We start from the raw sequence: 19,560 nt of genomic DNA, 5'->3' as shown, positions 1-19,560 counted from the left end.
CCACCTCCAGCTCTGTCTCCTGTGCCACCGTCTCCTGCCCATATAACATAACTGGTCTCACTACCGTCCTGTAGACCTTCCCTTTCACTCTTGCTGATACCCGTCTGTCACAAATCACTCCTGACACTCTTCTCCACCCACTCCACCCACTACACCCTGCCTGCACTCTCTTCTTCACTTCTCTTCCACGCTCTCCATTACTCTGTACTGTTGATACCAAGTATTTAAACTCACCCACCTTCACCAACTCTACTCCTTACATCCTCACCATTCCACTGACCTCCCTCTTGTTCACACACATGTATATTCTCTGTTGGTGTTCCTACTGACCTTCATTCCTCTCCACTCCTCCTCATATCTCCTCAACCTTCTCTCTACTCTCGCTACAGATCACAATGTCATCAGCAAACATCACGGTCCACGGGGACTCCTGTCTCATCTCATCTGTCAACCTGTCCATCACCATTGTAAATAAGAAAGGACTGAGATTCGATCCCTGATGTAATCCCACCTCCGTCAGTCCTACCACAGTCACACTTCCCTCGTACATATCCTGTACAACTCTTACGTACTTCTCTGCCATTCCCGATTTCCTCATACGATACCACAGCTCCTCTCGAGGCCCCCTGTCATACACTTTCTCCAGGTCCACAAAGGCACAATGCAACCCCTTCTGGCTCAAACTGCTCAGTTCATCAGGGCGTCAACACCACCCTCTTAGTTCTAACAATCGCACTTACTTGATTCACTAAGTAGGAAGCTCTGGTCATTGTGCTTGAGTCACCAAAGTGGAATACCAGACTGATGATCAAGCCAGAAACCCCCTAAACTGCAGCCCTAGGCACCACAATCCCCAAATTGCTCATTTCATCAGGGGAGGGGGGTCAACACCGTGCCCCCACAGTATTTCTGATGACCACACTTACTTGATTCACCCAGAGGGAAGCTCTCCCCATCGTGCTCGAGTCACCAAAGGGAAGTACTCTTCTGATGATCAAAGATGGAGACTCACAGACCACAGGGTAAGCACCCCCTGCTGGCCTCCTCCAGTAGGAACCCAAGCAGCCCTCTTGTGATCATGCTCAAGTCGCTTGATTCATCAAGGGATCAGCCATACACGTCCAGACAATCGCACTCTGTTCACCACCACACAATGGGTCACCAATACACAAATAAGGGAATAAATAAGTGGGCCATGACACCAAAAAATGTGCTCTATCACACATGTAAAACACTTCGTTATTAAAATAATCGAAACAAAGGAATACATTTAACCTGTGCATATTGGCCATTGCAGATGACCGCGTTCCATCTCGGGACAATAAGGCATCCAGGGTGGTGGACGAGGTAGTTATCGACCCTGGCCACAAACGAATCTGGATACCCAGTCACCGACCCATCCAAATCGTGGAAAATGGACGTTTTGTCACCATCCATGTCACAGGCTCCAAACCACTGGCCTGGCTTGCCAAAGAAAACGTTTATTCCAACCTTAACAAAAAAAAAATAAAAAATAGTGAAATGCTAAGAAATGCACAATTATTTATTCCCACAATTATACATTTTAATTCAAAAACAATGAAGCTATGCCAACAGCTAAATACGCTTTATTGCTCACCAAAGGTGAAATGCGAACACAGCGGCAAGTTGGCATAGGCCGGGTTTTGACAAGTCTCAATTTGCTCAATGAAGCTTTGCAGAAAATTAAAAATGATGTAATTGTGACATTATGACATTATCTTCATCAGATTGCACAATAAGATGAATAAATAGCAGCAGAGGTTATGACATGACAAAAACAACTGCTAAAACATGCGTTATCTGTTATTATATATACATATATGCAAAAAAAATCTTTTATACATTGACATGCGGAAAATAGATTGGAGAATATTTATATATAAACTGCACATACACATACTGTATATCCATCCATCCATTATCCAACCCGCTATATCCTAACTACAGGGTCACGGGGGTCTGCTGGAGCCAATCCCAGCCAACACAAGCCGCAAGGCAGGAAACAAACCCCGGGCAGAGCGCCAGCCCACCGCAGAGCACACACACCCACACCCACACACCAGGGACAATTTTAGAATCTCCAATGCACCTAACCTGCATGTCTTTGGACTGTGGGAGGAAACCCATGCGGACACGGGGAGAACATGCAAACTCCACACAGGCAGGACCTGGGAAGCGAACCCAGACGGGTCTCCTTACTGCGAGTCAGCAGCGCTACCCACTGCGCCACCGTGCCGCCCATCATACTGTATATAATATGCTTATATATAGATATATTGGTAAATTAACCTGGCCTATATGTGTGTATGTATACTGTGGCCTACAGGGGGCACAGCAGAGCCCCAAACCCCAGACAGGACAACCACCACACAAGTCCTGGGTTCAAACAATTATTTTTATTCCAGATAATAACTACAATACAATACAGCTGTATAGCGCCCTTCACCGAGTGCAGGCGCAGAGTGCTGTGAACAATTCTCAGTTAAGGTGCAACTCAGACAGGATGCTTCTTCTACTTCTTCTTCTACTTCTTCTTCCTCCTCCTCCACAAACAATTCTTTTTCTTTCTCTTTCCTCCCCAGGCTGGGGTTCCAATGCCATTTTCAAGTCGGTCTTGATCAGATTGGATTCCTTTGTTAATGTGAACATGGTTGATTAATTTTTTTTATGCCTAAGCACCTTTCAATATGTGCCATTTGTTTTGTTGGTGGTCTCACCTGCCCATCACCATCAAGGGAGTGCCCTCTGCACGATCGAGGCTAAGGATAACCCACAGTCCCTTGCGGTTCATTCTGAATGCGCTCGCGGTGCTGGCTAGTCTCTCTTGTGACCTGAGAGTCTCCTTAGGGAGTCCTGTCTGCTCAGCGCCCACTGTGTTGTCAGACCAGTCCTGTTTGTTGTTTATGTGAACACCCCTGGTACCTTGGCACACCAGACATCCACCACCAGCTCTTTCGTGGCTCAGGGGCGGGACTGACACGATTGAGACAAACCTGTTGAAGAACTCCTTCACTCATTCTCTTCTTTCCGTCCTTCCTGTTTTACAGCCTGCTGGTAGCCACTGACAGTCCTCAACCCACTCCACACTCCCTTCATGTTGCTTTGTTGTAACTTTGACCTCACAGAGCCGCCTCTTCAGTTCCGACTGCACCGGCTTTACTTCCTCTTCATCACCGGACCTGAAGGCTCTCTTCATCCTATTCAACAGGGCTTTTGTGATCAAAGGCACAGCTGCTGTCTGCCCAGTCTCACCAATCTCACTCGCTGGAGCTTGTGGCTCCTTCAAAACTCTCACTAGACACTTGATGGCCTTCTTTATTAGTCTTCTTCAGTTTTTGAGGATGGCCTGCTGTAGCAGATTTCCAGCACTGCCACACTCTTTCCATTTCTTCATGGCGGATTTAAATGGTTATGCAGTGACTTGGACATGTTCTTGTCTCCATTCCATGTGATGTGATTTCATGGAGTTACTTGATGAGTTCTTTTGACTTTATTATTTAATTTAGGTCACCATACTGACACACCACAAGCTCTCCATGTTGGTATCATTAACCACAGAACCATCTTCCAGCTGACTTCAAGGTGTCTCAAGATGTCCTGTGTGTGTTTCCTCTTTGCCAACTCACCCATAAAGCTATGACTGGTGAAGAACTCGGGCATCGTCTCTCCAATCTGAGTCACTGTAGCTCCTTAAAAACTCTCAGTGGTCACTTGGTGGCCTCCCTCACTCGTCTTCTTCTTCTGAGTCTTGTCTTCTTAAGGACTCAAGGCCTTGTTAAAAGAATCAGGGCCCGTTAAAGCCCATTGAGGTGATTTTGGGCTACACAAGGAATAAATGGTTGTGTCCGGTGTAAGAGAGTGGAAGCTTGGTAGCACTATAGCCCACCTTTAGCCCAACAGACAGAACCAAGAAGTATTTTAATGCTGCTTCTTCTTCTCAAATAGTGCCTCCAAAGCACCACAGCCATTATAAACACACAATATTCTTCTCCTCCACACCTTCCAAAAAGCTCTGTCCTACTCCTCCCGACTCCGGCTCGCTTGCTGGGTCTCCAACAGTCCTTTATATAGTCCTTGACCCGGAAGTCCTTCTGTACTTCTGCCCACGTGACTTGCTCGCACTTCCGGGTCAGATGGAGAATTGGCTTTTTCTTCAGGGCTCCCGTCCTCGTGACTTAGGAGTACTTCCGGGATTATGGATGAAGGGAAGCATGGCTCCTCCGGTCCTCTCACAGCTCCTCCTGGCGACACCCACGGTACCCAACAGGGCTGAGAAACCAAACTCCAAGTCCCAGAATGACCTGCGGGAATCGGGGGCACCGTTACACTCCAGGAGAGCTGCCATCTAGTGTTTTGGGGGAGGCCGTGTCCTGGAAAAGCTGCCTTCCCTCATCCTTCCATCTCAGGGGCGTCCTGGCCGGGATGAGCTGCCACAACACCATTTACACTTTGAGGTCAAAGTTCATCGAGGTGAAAAAAAAAAAAATAAAATCCTCAATTAATTTCACTTGCGATTCAATGTTGTAAAACAATAAAACGTGAGAAGCTCCAGGAGGGTGAGGACTCTCTATTGGCACAGTAGTAACACCCCGGCCGACACTGCCGAGTGACTAACTGTCCCACGGAGCCAGAAAGCGCAGAGGTGGGCACCCCAGAATCGGACTGAATGCTCCTCTCTGCCGGTCGCGTGCCATTCGTTCAATTTTAAAAGAAGAAAAGCTTTCATTTCAAGATGAATGTTCTGAAAGATTTGTTGAACCACCGCCAACTTATAAATCCAGAATGGTGACAAATACTTGGAATGAGGCCCAGACGCGACCAATGCCAAATAAATATGATCTGCATCTTGTAAAAAAAAAAAAAAGAATATATCTATATAAATATATATACAGTATATATATCTAATCTCCACTTGAACCCTCACATACCATACTGAGAGTTATGAAACAGAACTTTACAAAAAAAAACAAACGCATGCACACGGTACGCCATTCGTGACAACTGCTGCCTTTAATGTACAAAGATCAGCGAATTAAACCATTTGCAAAGGAATACGCGGAGGCAGAATTAGAAGAAGGGGGTCAACTTCTGATGCCGCATATAATGGCGAGCCTTTCTGAGTTGTAGCAACTAGGCCAATTAGTTGTCTCTTCTCCGAATGTTAGCCATGGATATGTCATTTTTAAAGGAACAAATTACTTTTAAAAACGTACAGTGCTGGCAATTTTCATAGCATCGCTTTGATCTTCACGAGACGCAAAGGATTAAATAATATCGCACATGCATGGAAAATCTAACATGAATCCGATTGATGAGGAATGCAGATGAAATGCTGAAGATTTCAAAGGGTATTATAAAAAAAAAATAAAATAAAATAAAAAGAGAGGAAAGAGATACAAGTGATAGTTCAGCAGAAAGGCTCTTTATCTAAGGTGTCCATTTTAAGTTTGGCACAGGTAGCTAAATGCCGGTGATTTATAATTTAATGTTTGAAAAATCTTTAAACTGACAAAAGTGATAAGTGAAGATCCTTAAAAATGTCAGCTTTTAGCACCTGCTCATTAGACGACACCTCGGGGGACTCTAAATAATAGAGCCCCCCAAACCGCCATATTGACTGGAAAGGGTTGACTTCAAGTCGTGAACCCTCTGCTCCCCACGACGCTGCTATTACAACAATGGAGATACAAACTCTTCCATTTTGTTTGTTTTGCTAATTGGAGCTCAGGCAGGTGAAGTGACTTACTCAGGGTGACAGAGTGTCAACACTGGAGCTGTCACTCAGCGGGTCCAAACATACACAGATGACGTGGGCAGCTCAGCCAATCACAGCGCAGCAGGCCGGCAAGTGCCTTGGGGATCAGGGCTTGATTCCCAGGCGGGGAGAAGGCTATACTTTTTTTCCTTTTATTAACCATAAAAGAACATTCATTTTTATAAGAAAAAAAAAAGCCTGAAAACCTTCATTCCCCTTTTTTTAAATCAGAAAAGTATGTTAAATTAGATTTTAAAAAGCCATATGAGTTAAATAAATAGATGGCACACACAGCCAGTCAATCAAAACCATGGCATTTTCTTACTGCCAAAGGTCAGTTTTCATATTTTTTTTTAATGTTTTAAGGTCTTAAGAATGAATTTAAATGACATGTGAGTCATCTATTTGTTTTTAATTTCACAAAGTCTGGGGGGAATGCTCTATAGACAAACACAGATATGAAAGGCACTATATAATAGATAGATAGATAGATAGATAGATAGATAGATAGATAGATAGATAGATAGATAGATAGATAGATAGATAGATAGATAGATAGATAGATAGATAGATAGATAGATAGATAGATAGATAGATAGATAGATAGATAGATAGATAGATAGATAGTTAGGCAAGATTACAAATTTAGACAGATTAACATTGAAACTCATAAAGGATAACTAGATGGTATATCAGACAAGATTAAAAATTCAGACGTGAGCGTCAGTAGACTTTGCACTCTGGGAACCAAATTACCCAAACTATTCGACATTTCAGTAATTATTTACCACTCTCATGCCGGTCTCTCCGATCATAAAATAGGTCATTACGATTGCAATTATGAGAAGAATTCATAATGAATTGCAGAATTACGATATTTGAGGATTCCTCTAGAGTGCCTCTTTCTCTCGCACAATTTGGCTCAAAAACTAATCAGCACATCATCCTCTCATAACAGGCTTCAGTTTCGAGTTTGGTATTTTTTCCATCCAGCCATTTTTTTTTGCTCTAGACCACCTTCAGTGACAACACATACACAGACACATGTACAAAGACACACCCCCATCATTGAGATATCGATGTTTTCGGCATCCATTTAAAAATAGAAATCAAATTTTTTGATGTATCTAAAGTTTTCACTCCTCCCCATATATGAGAGGCTATAGTGGGGAGGGCGTAAAGAACAATTTTGACAGACATAGATATAGACAGATAGACAGATAGACATAGATAGATAGAAGTCAAGAATAAAAATGTAAGTTAACAATAAACTCATAGGTAGTAGAGTAGTAGGCAGGATTAAACATTTAGATACATTATCCAGACAGACAGACAGACAGACAGACAGACAGAGTATTATCTGCATATTACAGCATTATATTTGAGCCTAAATTAAAACATTATATATTTTAAACTCAGTGATTTTGAATGGGAAACGATTGAAGGAGTTTTAGCTAAGTACTCCATGGCGGCCGCACGCTCAATTTGAAGTCCAAAGCCTTGACCACTATGCCCCACTAGATGCTCATTGGGTAGACAGTGACATATAGTTACGCCAGCACCATAAGCAGCCCTTGGGCCTGATGGGGTTTGAGTGTTTGCCTGTTCTCACTTCTGTGTGGGCTTCCTCTGTGGACCTCAGAAGTATAAAGATGTGCTGTCTGGTTAGCTGGCCCAGTAGGCTGTAGGTGCCCTGTGATGGATTTGGGTCGTATCCCACTTTAGTGTCCTGCCAAGATAGACTCCAGCTCCTTGAACTCAGAAATTTACTAAACAGGCTCAGAAAGTGTAATTGATGATTTTGTGACCAGCCATGCACTGTCTATAAGGGTGTTCTTTAAGAAACAAAATTAGAAATACAGTATGTCCTGACATCCCAGGCCATGCTATTCTCTCTCTGTTATTATAACACTAAACTAAAAGCTCCATCCCTGCTTGCTTTGCCTGTGCATTCTGTATCACCAAATCTTCCATAATGTTGGGTGGTCTATGGATAAGCAGACTCCGAAGACTCCATTTATGGGGATTTCATATGCAGCAGTAATTGAAATACTAATATAACTTCCTTAAACCTGCTTAATGCCATACAGAGCCTATTCTGGCAGCATCAGACACCACGTTCTTGGGCAAGATGCCAGTCCATCCCATTGCACACATTTAGACGCATACGCTGGGCCAATTTATAATTGTCAATTCAACCTGCAAGATGCACATTTTTAGGGTGGGAGCACCTGAAGGAAAAAAAACACACAGAGACACAGAAAAGAACGGGGCAAAGAATTCAAGCCGAGGTTAGGGTTAGGGAAGCCATGCGCACCACCAAGTGTTACACAAGAGATGGCCAAGTCTTCTTCAGAGAATGGAATTGAAAAGGATGAAAACATTATCCACAACCCACAAGCAAAAATTCTACTGGAAATCATTTGCTATTTAACTCCATCACTTGACGTTAGACAGTTGAGGAATTAAAATAAACTGTTGCCAAACATTGTGGCCAAATCTGCTAGAGATACTTTAAATGGACATGACAGAGCCAGCAAACAAAACTAAAAAGTTATGCTGTCATAGAGAGAGAGATGATAAAACCTTTAAGATTTTTACAAAAATTAAAACTTGTCACGCAGGCACGCCAGGGGATCATCTACCCAGGCTCTGTTAAGGTAAGTGATACCATGCCAGGGCAAGAGAGGGCGCTGTCCATTATAGAATCTTCTATTCTGCCTACAGTTCTGACAAGGCCTCTAGAGAGAAGTCCCACCCACGATACCCAAAGCAAGCCCCGCCCCTTCTACTTTTATGGGTATCGTGGGAGGGGTTACTCGACTTCTCTGGATGCCTTCTCGTGATTGGTCGAGTGTTGCACAGGAGGCCTCGCCCACTCCTTTCTTGTCCCCCATCCCCAATCTCGGCTCAGCACCCATAACACTTCAGAACAGAGAGAGACACTTTGGTTATTCTATGAAAATCTTTAAAATGCAGCCTCTTACACTTCTCTCCATCTTGATGAGCGACACATTGTTCTGCGGGCTGATCTGCCAGGCATTTTTCATAAAAAAACCAATGGCACTGGTGTACCTGTCCGCTGTAGGCGTAAACTTTTTAAAGGTGCACTTAGTCATCCGAACGGGGCCATCATAGATCTGGAAGCCTCGAATTGGAAAAGTCCTGTGGAAAACATTCAACGTTTGATCTATTTTGACACTTTGTTGAAGGACTGCAATTAAAAAGCAAAATAAGTAGACACATAACAAATAGTCAATATGGGCAACGTAAAAATAGAGCATCTGGCAGCCCCTCGGGGTGATCTCCTTCCTTCTACTTGATACCACCCTGAATTAGATAAAGCAAATTCAGTAATGGATGGATGGATGGATGGACAGAGTATAAGAGAATACCTAACGGAAATGTTAATGAGGGAGAAAGTTTAAGATACGTTGCCTGAATATCACTGAATATGCAGGGTCAACCCAAATGGCGCCACCCAGCCATTAACTTTCATTAACTTGGCAGATTTTGCCCCGATATGCCCTTTACACCAAGAGTTTACATCACACTCACTGACACTCAACTGTTTAAGACCCTCCGACTGGACGGATGGCTTATGTGAACGTGTGGAAATTTACAAAGTCTGTGTTGAAGGCACCTCAACCTACAGTTGAAATGGTGGTCCTGGAGGCAGTGCCCTGATGTGGGCAGGTACTCCATTTCTACATGGCAACCGCATGATGACAAGACAAGTGTCCGGCTGGGACACCTTTATAATGGAAGGGTGGACAGAGACCAAAACTGACTGAGGAGAACTGGAGGAGAGGGAAGGGAGAGACGGAGAGAAAAAGAAGAATTGTGCTTGGGCAACCTTTGAAGAAGGCTTGTGTAGTTGTAGTTGTGTGTGGGGGTGCTGCAGCGCCCCCTAGTGGTCACACTGAATGAGGCAGGATCAATAATGAAATAAGCAGAACGAGTGACTTGTTGAGGATGGTGGCTATCACTGAACTGCTAAACCGATGAACTCCTGTCTAATCAGTGTTGACTCCTATAAAGCCAATGATCTATCCTTTGACCTATCCATTTGTCTGACCCACCCAAAAATCCAGGCACTTGGGGGTCCAGTGTCCACCTCAGCAGCTTACAGTGTAAGACGGGAGCCAAATCTGCAGGACACACCAGCAGTAGACACACTCAAAGACCGAGTTATCAACAGACAGTTTGATTCACCAAGCACCTTAACCTATAGGAGGTAACCAGACAGAAATCCCACACAGACTCAGGGAGATCACGCCGAACCCAAAAAGACCAAAATAACAATGCCAGTTCAGGCCCTGGACCTGAGGAGTGGCAATACCACCCTGTTGGCAGCACCTATTTTGTGTGGTAGCTTTAACTGACAAGTTTCCATCCCTCCATTATCAAACCCACCTAATACAAGTCAGGGTTGTGGGAGACTGGAGCCTACCCTGGCAGCACTGGGTACAAAGCAGATATTAAGTCTTAGGTGGGATGCTCATCCATTACAGGGCATTCATGTACATATCAACACTTCTAAAGGACTAGTTTAGGGTCACCAATTATCCTTTAGGATATGGGCCAAAAAAATCCGAGGAGCAGAAGGGGAACCCACCCATATGTGGAAAAACATGCAAACTCCACCGAGTCAGTGACCAAGATGGAATTGTGCTGACAAACTTCACTGTAATTAATCATCAGTCGTTCATAGACAAACGACTGCTATGTTTTATCATCATGCAGATCTTACTTGTTCCGAGGCAATGTTCGGTTTTCTCCATTGGCACCTTCACCCCAGTAGCTGTTCAGCCCTCCATGGCAGCCTACATTACTGCTCTCACCAACAAAGATGGAATCTGTAACCTCGAGACTTGAGCCCTCATCTGTCGGGAAGGTCCCATCACTAAACGTAGACACAAACGTGTAAAAGAAACATTTACACCTTGCGGGTTTAATACTTTTAACATTTCTGCAACCCACTCATCCATTCATTTTCATGAAGCAATTGAGGGTCGATAAAGCCCTTTAAGTCGTGACAATACATGACAGTCATCAGGCTAACTGACACTCGAGCATTTAAGACTCTCCCATTGGTCAGATAGCTTGTGTGAACGTGCGGACATTCATAAACTCTGTGCAGAAGACTCCTCAACCGACAACTGAAATGGGGGTCTAAGAGGTGACAGGCCTGATAGTAGAAGTCAGCACCCCATCCAGTGTTGGTTCTGACATCACAATGTAAGTTAAAGTTCAAGTGAGAACCAACCCTGTATGTACTGTATGTGTGGGATTAGATAGACACATTATATATACTGTATATATATCCATCCATCCATTATCTAACCTGCTATATCCTAACTACAGGGTCACGGGGGTCTGCTGGAGCCAATCCCAGCCAACAGAGGGTGCAAGGCAGGAAACAAACCGGGCAGGGCGCCAGCCCACCTCAGGGCATGCACGCACACAGACACACACACACACACACACACACACACACACACACACATACACCAAGCACACACGAGGGACAAATTAGAATTGCACCTGACCTGCATGTCTTTGGACTGTGGGAGGAAACCCACGCAGACACGGGGAGAACATGCAGACTCCACGCAGGGAGGACCCGGGAAGTGAACACAGGTCTCCTAACTACGAGACAGCAGAGCTACCCACTGTGCCACTGTGCTGCCCCATATATATATATATATATATATAAGGGGGATCACATATACACACATATATATTATATTACACATATACAGTATATATGTGTGTGTATGTATTTATGTATGCACATATATACTCGTATATTTATATATATATTTATACACACACACACATATACATGCATATATATACACAAACACACACATTGTTTGAAATTTCAATTGTTTTAAAAACTTTGACATCTCATTTTCAGCATTCTGTAGATTTCCTAGGCATTCTTCACAATGCCTAATTTCACACATTGACAGTAACACACACAAACACACACACATACATATATAAACACATATATACATATTCGTGCATTTGAAAATATTCCACTTCTTTGAAGTTTTCAAATATATATATATATATATATATATATTTATTGTCAGGGATGCCAGGGGCCATGACCCGGCCGGGACGTCATGAGGGACCGGATGTGGGTCTGTGCCCACCCTGGATCACGTGGGGATTGCCTTCCGGGTTGCTCTGGGGCCCACGGGTACAGGGCATGATAGCTCCACCCTGTAGGGGCCCGTGGTCACCTGTTACCCCAGCACTTCCGCCACACCAGGAAGTGCTGGGGGGGAAGATTTAGGACGGCGCCCGGAGAGCAGCCGGGAGGACAGCCGGCACTTCCGCCACGCTGGGGCGCAGCCAGAGGAGGAATGCCGGGAACACCTGCTGCTCATCCGGGAACCATATAAAAGGGGCCGTCTCCATCCATTCGAGGCTGGAGTCGGGAGGAGGAAGGAAGAAGCTCAGGAGAGCTGTGGAGGCGGCCCGAAGAAAGGCATTGCGGCCAGGACTGTGACTTTGGGGTTTGTGCACTGACTTTATTGAACTGGGTCTGAGTGACCAATATTGTTGTAAATAGTTTTGTATTATAAACGTGTGGTGGTGTTTAAACAACATGTCCGCCTGTCTGTGTCCAGGTCAACTTCCACAATATATACAGTATATATATGTATAGTGTAGTGTATATGTCAATTCAAGTGGTTTTGTTGTTATACCATTCACACACTGTATTGCAGCGTACAGAGAAATAATGTTCCCTAGGACCACTGTGCAAGGTGTACATAAACACATTAGAAATGCAAGACAAATAGAGAACTACATTATACTATAACAGATAACACATACATGAATAACCAAATAAAATTAATTCATTAATAGTAATAAATAGATACTAATTAACAGAAACAGGCAGTCCACCATCTTAAAAAGGATAAGTGTCCTTCCAGACTCTATGTTTCTGTCATTCCAACAGATGGTGCATCAGAAACTCTGACACTGCTTTTATGAATTCCATACCAAATGGCATATAAAACAGAGACATACTGTATGTGCTGCATTTATCATTCCAACAGATGATACCTCACATGTGCGGTATTTGTCTTAGGAAAATTGATCTTTGTGGACACTTCCACTGTTTTCTAACCCTGGCAAAGAAAGGCACAGACTACGAAATCCGTAACTGCAACCCAGTTAAGTGTGTACTTGGCCATCTAACTGAGTAACTCACTGAGAAAGCTACGTGTGTTACGAGTGATTTCACAGAGAGGCTGATATCCTGGATTCTCTAATTGGAATAAGGGGTATACGGGGCATTTGTGAAACGGGGTTTTTGCGAATAACGGATTATTAAAGTGCATATAACTCTATCTGTGTGCGTTAGTGGGCTACAGGGTAGACCCAAACACACGTTCAGTTTTAGTCCCTGCCTTGCTATTCTGCCAAAATGGCTCCAGCTCCCCCATGACTCTGAACTAAGCAGATGTTTAAAACATGAGAGTTGTCAAGTTAAAAAAGGTAAAATCTTTCTAAAGATTTGTTCTTCTTAAATAAATACCTTGCAAGTGTAAGTCCGATACCATTGTCAGCGAACCTGGAAAGAAAATTAAAAACGATTGACTTGACATTTTAAATAATCAGAAAAAAAAATGACTTAATTTAAGTGGATGACTGCCTTGAAGGAGGACTGTACAAACACAAGCAATGAGCTGCAGCACCCAAAAAACCAATTTGTAGACACACACACACTCAATCGCACACTCATCCACATACACACACACACACACACACACACACACACACACACTCAATCACACATCCTTCAGCAGGCATCTCACGCAGTCCACCAGAGGCGCCCTTTATCCTCTCTGAAAACCTTCATATCAGGACAGCCACTCACCCACAGTTTTGAAAAACGATTTCTCCCCCTCTTGCCCAGGCGCCATGGTCATTATTTTTAAAAGCTATTAGGCCATCAATGACAGCTGGAACTCGCGGCTTTGCTGGGTCAGAGTCCTGGTGGGGCCGGAACCTGAAACAGATGTGAAATAAGTTAGGAGCTCCAGTCAGTCATGGTTTTGTTGGCATATGTTAGATGGAGGGCATTCCAAAAGAGCAACGTGGAGATGTCACTTCAGAGCTGGCCACATTCTCAGATAATAATGAATGGTAAAAGAATTCCTGTAAATCAGACTCTAATGCGTCGAGGTCCTTAAGTTGAGTTTCTAGAGGATTAGTGTCTCCCATAATGAAGGAAATGCCATCATAGAGGAATGAGGCTCTCCATGCAGAATTACAGGACGAGACTTCAATTACAGCGCATACTTTCTTGTAGCTGGGAGGCCTTGGGGTGCTGATGAATGGACAGTTCGCGTCTTTAATGAGGAGAGCGGGAGAAAGCAGAAGGCCCTTTGCTTACTGCATAATGGGGACGCTTTCCCTGAACAGGTGTGCCGTGTCACCAGGTACACAGCGGAAGGAAAGAAAAACAAAAAAGCAGACACGGACGGTCCAAAGATATCCCACAAACATTGGTGTCTCAAGGCACTGTGAAGTGCCTCCATGGTGGGGCGCACTCACAACCCACTCCCACCCCTAGAATCGCCAATTAACTGAACACACACACACGCACACACACACGTGGGTATCTGGGATGTGTGCGGAAAACCAGGGCAGCTGAAGAAATCCAAACACAGACACTGGGATATGGGGGAAGCACCACACAGGCCGGTGCAACCTGGGATATTCCTGGAGAAGAAGATATATAGAATATTCAAGACATGAGTGATAAGGAGCACCTTTGAACCTCCACTTTCCATTATTTAGATTGTTGTTTACTGCCCTGTGTGACAAAGACAACTGGGAATTCTGTTCACATCCTTATTGTCAGGAAAGTGGAGCAAACATAGACTACTGGAAAACGTGTTAGCCAAATCTGGACATCTGTTGACATTTAAAAGAGGAAACAAACAAACGAACCAACAAAACTTCATGACTTGAGGGGGACAAAATAAAAGAAGAAAAATCTGAACATTGCCATTCAAGTCGAGGACTCCAAAGCAGCAAAGCAGAGACCCTTTCTGTATTACTGAGAGAGAAACACAGTGGAGGAGAAAAGATGATAACAGACAGGAAAGGCACTATATAATAATAATTAATAGACACAAATAGGAAAGGCAGACTATACGGAGTATATATTGATTATGGATAGACAGAAAGGCACTATATAATAATAATGAATAGACACAGACAGGAAAGGCAGAATATACTGAGTGTATATCGATAATGGATAGACAGAAAGGCACTATATAATAATCAATTACATATATAAAGAGGAAAGGCACTATATAATATTAAATAGACAAATACAGATATGAAATGCTGTATACTATGAGAATTATAACAGATGGATAGAAAAGGTACTATTTATTGACAACTGACAGATACAGAAATAAAGGCACTATATAATGAATATTAAATGATAATCAAATACAGATAAGAAAAGCACTTATAATTATAACAATTAATAGACACAGATAGGTAAGGCAGTATACATTGAGTACATATTGATAATGGATAAATAGAAAGACACTGTTTAATGATAATTGGCAGATACAGAAAGGAAAGGCACTATATAACAATAAATTGACAGACAGATAGGAAATGTCATATATTATGAGAATATAATGATAACAGAAGGATACAAAAGGCACTATTTAATGACAACTGATAGATACAGAAAGGAAAGGCACTATATAATGAATATTAAATAATAACCAATACAGAAAGGAAAGGCACTATATAGTGAATATTAAATAATAATGAATATACAGAAAGGAAAAGCACTATATAATTATCATTAATAGATACACATAGGGAAGGCAGCATGCATGGAGCATACAATGATAACAGATAGATAGGAAAGGCACTATATAATTATCATTAATAGATACAGATAGAAAATGCAGTATAAGAATATAATGATAGAAGATGGGTAGAAAATGCACTATTTAATGATAATTGATAGATACAGACAGAAAAGTCACTATATACAGTAATGAATATTAAATGCTAACCAATACAGATAAGTAAAGCACTGTACAATGGTAGAGATACAGGCAGGAAATGAAAGGTATAATTAGTGTAAAATGATAATTTACAGCTATAGATAGTAATAGGCAGCATATAATTCAAATATAGTGATTATAGAAACAGATAGGAAAGGCACTATATAAGGGAAATTGAATGATAATCAATACAGATGAAAAAGGAGCTACACAATGGTAACAGAGAAATACAGACAGGAAAGGCTATTTATAATAAGTATACAATGATAACACATTGCTAGGAAAGGTCCTTTATAATATTAATATAATGATTACACATTGATACATATCAGAAAAGCCATATATAATAAGTAAATAAGAACAGGTAAATACAGATAAGAAAAATCACTGTATAATGAGTGTATAATAATAATAGATAGATACAGATATGAATAGGGCGGCACGGTGGCGCAGTGGTAGCGCTGCTGCCTCGCAGTTAGGAGACCCGGGTTCGCTTCCTGGGTCCTCCCTGCGTGAGTTTGCATGTTCTCCCCGTGTCTGTGTGGGTTTCCTCCGGGCGCTCCGGTTTCCTCCCACAATCCAAAGACATGCAGGTTAGGTGGATTGCCGATTGTAAATTGGCCCTAGTGTGTGCTTGGTGTGTGCTTGGTGTGTTTGTGTGTGTCCTGCGGTGGGTTGGCACCCTGCCCAGGATTGGTTCCTGCCTTGTGCCCTGTGTTGGCTGGGATTGGCTCCAGCTGACCCCTGTGTTCAGATTCAGTAGGTTTGAAAATGTTTGGTTGGATGGATGAAGATATGAATAACATGATGTAATAAATACATATTTCATGTTAATCAATAAAGATAAAGGCACTATTTGATGAAAACAGATAGATAGAGGCAGAAAGGCAGTGTATAATGAGCACATAATGATAATAAATAAAGATAGGCAAGGCAGTATATAATGATTAAATATTTAATGTTAATCGATACAGATAAGAAAGGCACTATATGATGAAAACAGATAGATACAGAGAGGAAAGGCAGTGTATAATGAGCATACAATGACAATAGAAAAAGATAGGAAAGGTACCATATAATGAATATTTAATGATAATAGACACTAATAGAAAAGGCGCTATATAATGCTGATTGATGGACTAGAGATGGAACTACAATGATAAACACCCGATGAGACATTAAATACTAATACTGTAGATATTACTTTAAATGTACTATATAAAATGGACAGGGAGTTAGCCGTATACTGCTAAAATATAAACAGCAGCACTTTACTGATAAGGACAGAGCGAACACAAAAATGCTGCTGACAGATAGCCTGTGAAAGTCGCTATCAGATACAGTCAAGGATAATAAGAAAGGCATCATATAATGTTACTAGATATTGATAGGAAAGGTGTGTTAGAATAATAATGGACATACAAGATACTGACAGAAAAAGCACTTTGCAATTCTAATGGATGCACTTTTTTTTTGTTTTATTTTGTTTTTTGTTTTTTAAGGAAAATGGTAGTGTTAGAGCAGCCCACACATTTTAAGAGCAGTCAATTAGTCCCCAAAACCACACTTAAGTCTCACCAGTAAAATGAGGGAATTACTTCAGAACTATAAATAAAACATGAGTGACAATATAAATGGAGATACGCCATCGCAACCAGGGCTAAAAGTGCCAGCGAGTAAAAGCGTAAATACCTCGCATTATCCACAGTTAGATATTCCCTGGGATCCTCTGCGCTGGCGTTGGTCGTCTTCACTCCCTTTCCAATAAAAAGGCCTGCCTGGAGAAAACTCGGGATTCAGCTTTACAAATTATAGAGATGAATATTCAATGAGAGCAAAATGATCACATTTCACAAAAACATATTAATCTAGACATCCCACTGAATATTAAACCGCTTTCCCTCAATCAAACATTTAATTATCACTGCGGTGCAAAGGGGACCAGTGTGTGAACTCAGGGTTAAGACTCTAGCTTAGCAGTAGACGGCATGAGTGTACGTCCACACACACACAAACACTCGCAGAGGGTCACTATAAGGTGTGCATGTAACAGAACAAACACACACACACGCACACACACACACGCGCGCGCGCCCGCGACACATGATGGGGAAAACACACTGTCATGTGAAAGAGTAATCACACCTCACAGGGCCACAGCAATTTGATGTTCATTAGGGGTGAGCAGATCGATACAACAGTAAAAGATGCTTCGATACTCAGCCTGTACTCATTTGGTATTGAATAAGTTTAAAAAAAAATATCGATTACTATTTTTCCTGTAAGATACGGCAGCAAGGTTCTTGCAAAGGCAGAGAATATGCTGGCGCACTTTCCGCTCTCATGTACTGAGAGGAGCAGACGCGCTGTGACGTAAGAACACCAGACAACCACGCCCCTTACGCAAGCGCAGACCGAAAGCTACCTTTGTACAGTATGCTGCAACTTTTTACAGATGGAAATGAATCCAGCCGCTCGATGCAATAATTGTGAGAAGAATCACCGGTCCAGTGGTCAAACAAGCAGACACGCTGACCAACAGAAAGGCATCACGGAGATGCAAAACTGAAGCACGGCGATTTAGATTCAATCGGTGCTAAATAAGGGACGGTGCCGGAGAGTTTTCAAAGACTCTTTACTGAAGACTCTTCATTTGAGTTTAACATTTTGCCGTTTACCACTCATTAATACTTAACGAGACATAAAGCCCGTTCTTCGCATAATGGAAGGCACATAATAGTGTGTCACTGCCAGAGCATTTTGGCCCGGGTTCTGTCTGTTTTGTTTTTTTCTGCTAATTAAAATGAAGGGTATGGTATAACATAACATAACATAACATAAATAAGAACGTTCAATGGTCTCAATACTATAAAAAGTACTTAATAGCTATGTCTAATTTGATTATGAAAACTTTTCACTGAAAGTAGATTTTCTTTCTAAAAAATAAGTGCTCGAGTAAATATTAATTTAAATATTATTTTGCAACTTTTTTGGTCTAAAAGTACTTTAATTGTATTAGTGACAGCATCTGGTGTAATAAAAGATTATTTACTACTTAATTATGTATTGTGCTCCTGTTTCCTCACACAGTCCAAATACACGCCGGTTAGGTGGATTGAGTGTTAAATTGGCTCCTGATGTAGTTGTGTGTGTGTGTGTGTGTGTGTGTGTGTGTATTCACTGTACCAGACGGGGGCTTCAGGACAATGTGAGACTACCTGTCAGAACAATGAAGTTCGGCCGAAAGTGGACACTGAAACGTGACAGTGACCCTGAACACAGCATGGCTGAAAAGACAGAAATGGACGGTTCTGGACTGGCCGTCCAGATCCGAATGTGCGCGGCGTCTCCATTTACTCTGTATGAGGGCATCAAGGACGCATCCGGCGCTTTAGCTCTCTGCACCCTACACTTGTTTTAAAGGTTTTAACATCTGCTCGTTGGCCAACCAGCTCTGCTTTTCCCGTTTCGGTCATTAAATCTGTTTTTACAAATGAGAAATGCACAGAGGTTTAAGTTCAAGACTCATTCCTCATTCTCTTTCAACATGAAGCCAAAAAATTAAAAATAAAATGAAAGCAAAACTTGTGTGTGTGGCCCCGAAGTAACACTCCCTTCCTTTAGATATACTATAATCTCTTTGGTCACTGAGGTAGAAGAAATCTGCAGCCCCCACTTTGTGGTTGACTGCGGCTTTCAGGGCGCCTTCGG

General features: G+C 42.4%; 2 protein-coding genes across 9 annotated transcripts in view; both read right to left on the bottom strand.

The window, feature by feature from the left end:
* The window catches only part of LOC120541271 (cell surface hyaluronidase-like), a 149,997-nt gene that overhangs the window by 51,420 nt on the left and 79,017 nt on the right, over positions 1-19,560 (bottom strand). For all 8 annotated transcript variants that reach the window (XR_005635975.1, XM_039772747.1, XM_039772748.1 and 5 more), the window contains 6 exons: positions 17,542-17,627; positions 13,683-13,814; positions 13,341-13,376; positions 10,530-10,682; positions 8,764-8,941; positions 1,276-1,491 (listed from right to left, as the gene is read on the bottom strand). Coding sequence is in view for 7 of the 8 variants with exons in the window: in XM_039772747.1 (XP_039628681.1) it covers positions 1,276-1,491; positions 8,764-8,941; positions 10,530-10,682; positions 13,341-13,376; positions 13,683-13,814; positions 17,542-17,627 (801 nt within the window). In the remaining variant the exon portion in view is untranslated. The remainder of the gene's footprint in view (positions 1-1,275; positions 1,492-8,763; positions 8,942-10,529; positions 10,683-13,340; positions 13,377-13,682; positions 13,815-17,541; positions 17,628-19,560) is intronic.
* The window catches only part of LOC120541272 (cell migration-inducing and hyaluronan-binding protein-like), a 218,309-nt gene that overhangs the window by 154,285 nt on the left and 44,464 nt on the right, over positions 1-19,560 (bottom strand). The window lies entirely within an intron of this gene.

This window comes from Polypterus senegalus, chromosome 12 (assembly GCF_016835505.1).
Source record: "Polypterus senegalus isolate Bchr_013 chromosome 12, ASM1683550v1, whole genome shotgun sequence".
NCBI lineage: Eukaryota > Metazoa > Chordata > Cladistia > Polypteriformes > Polypteridae > Polypterus > Polypterus senegalus.
The sequence above is the reverse complement of the archived record's forward strand: the minus strand, read 5'-3'. Positions and strand labels throughout refer to the sequence as shown.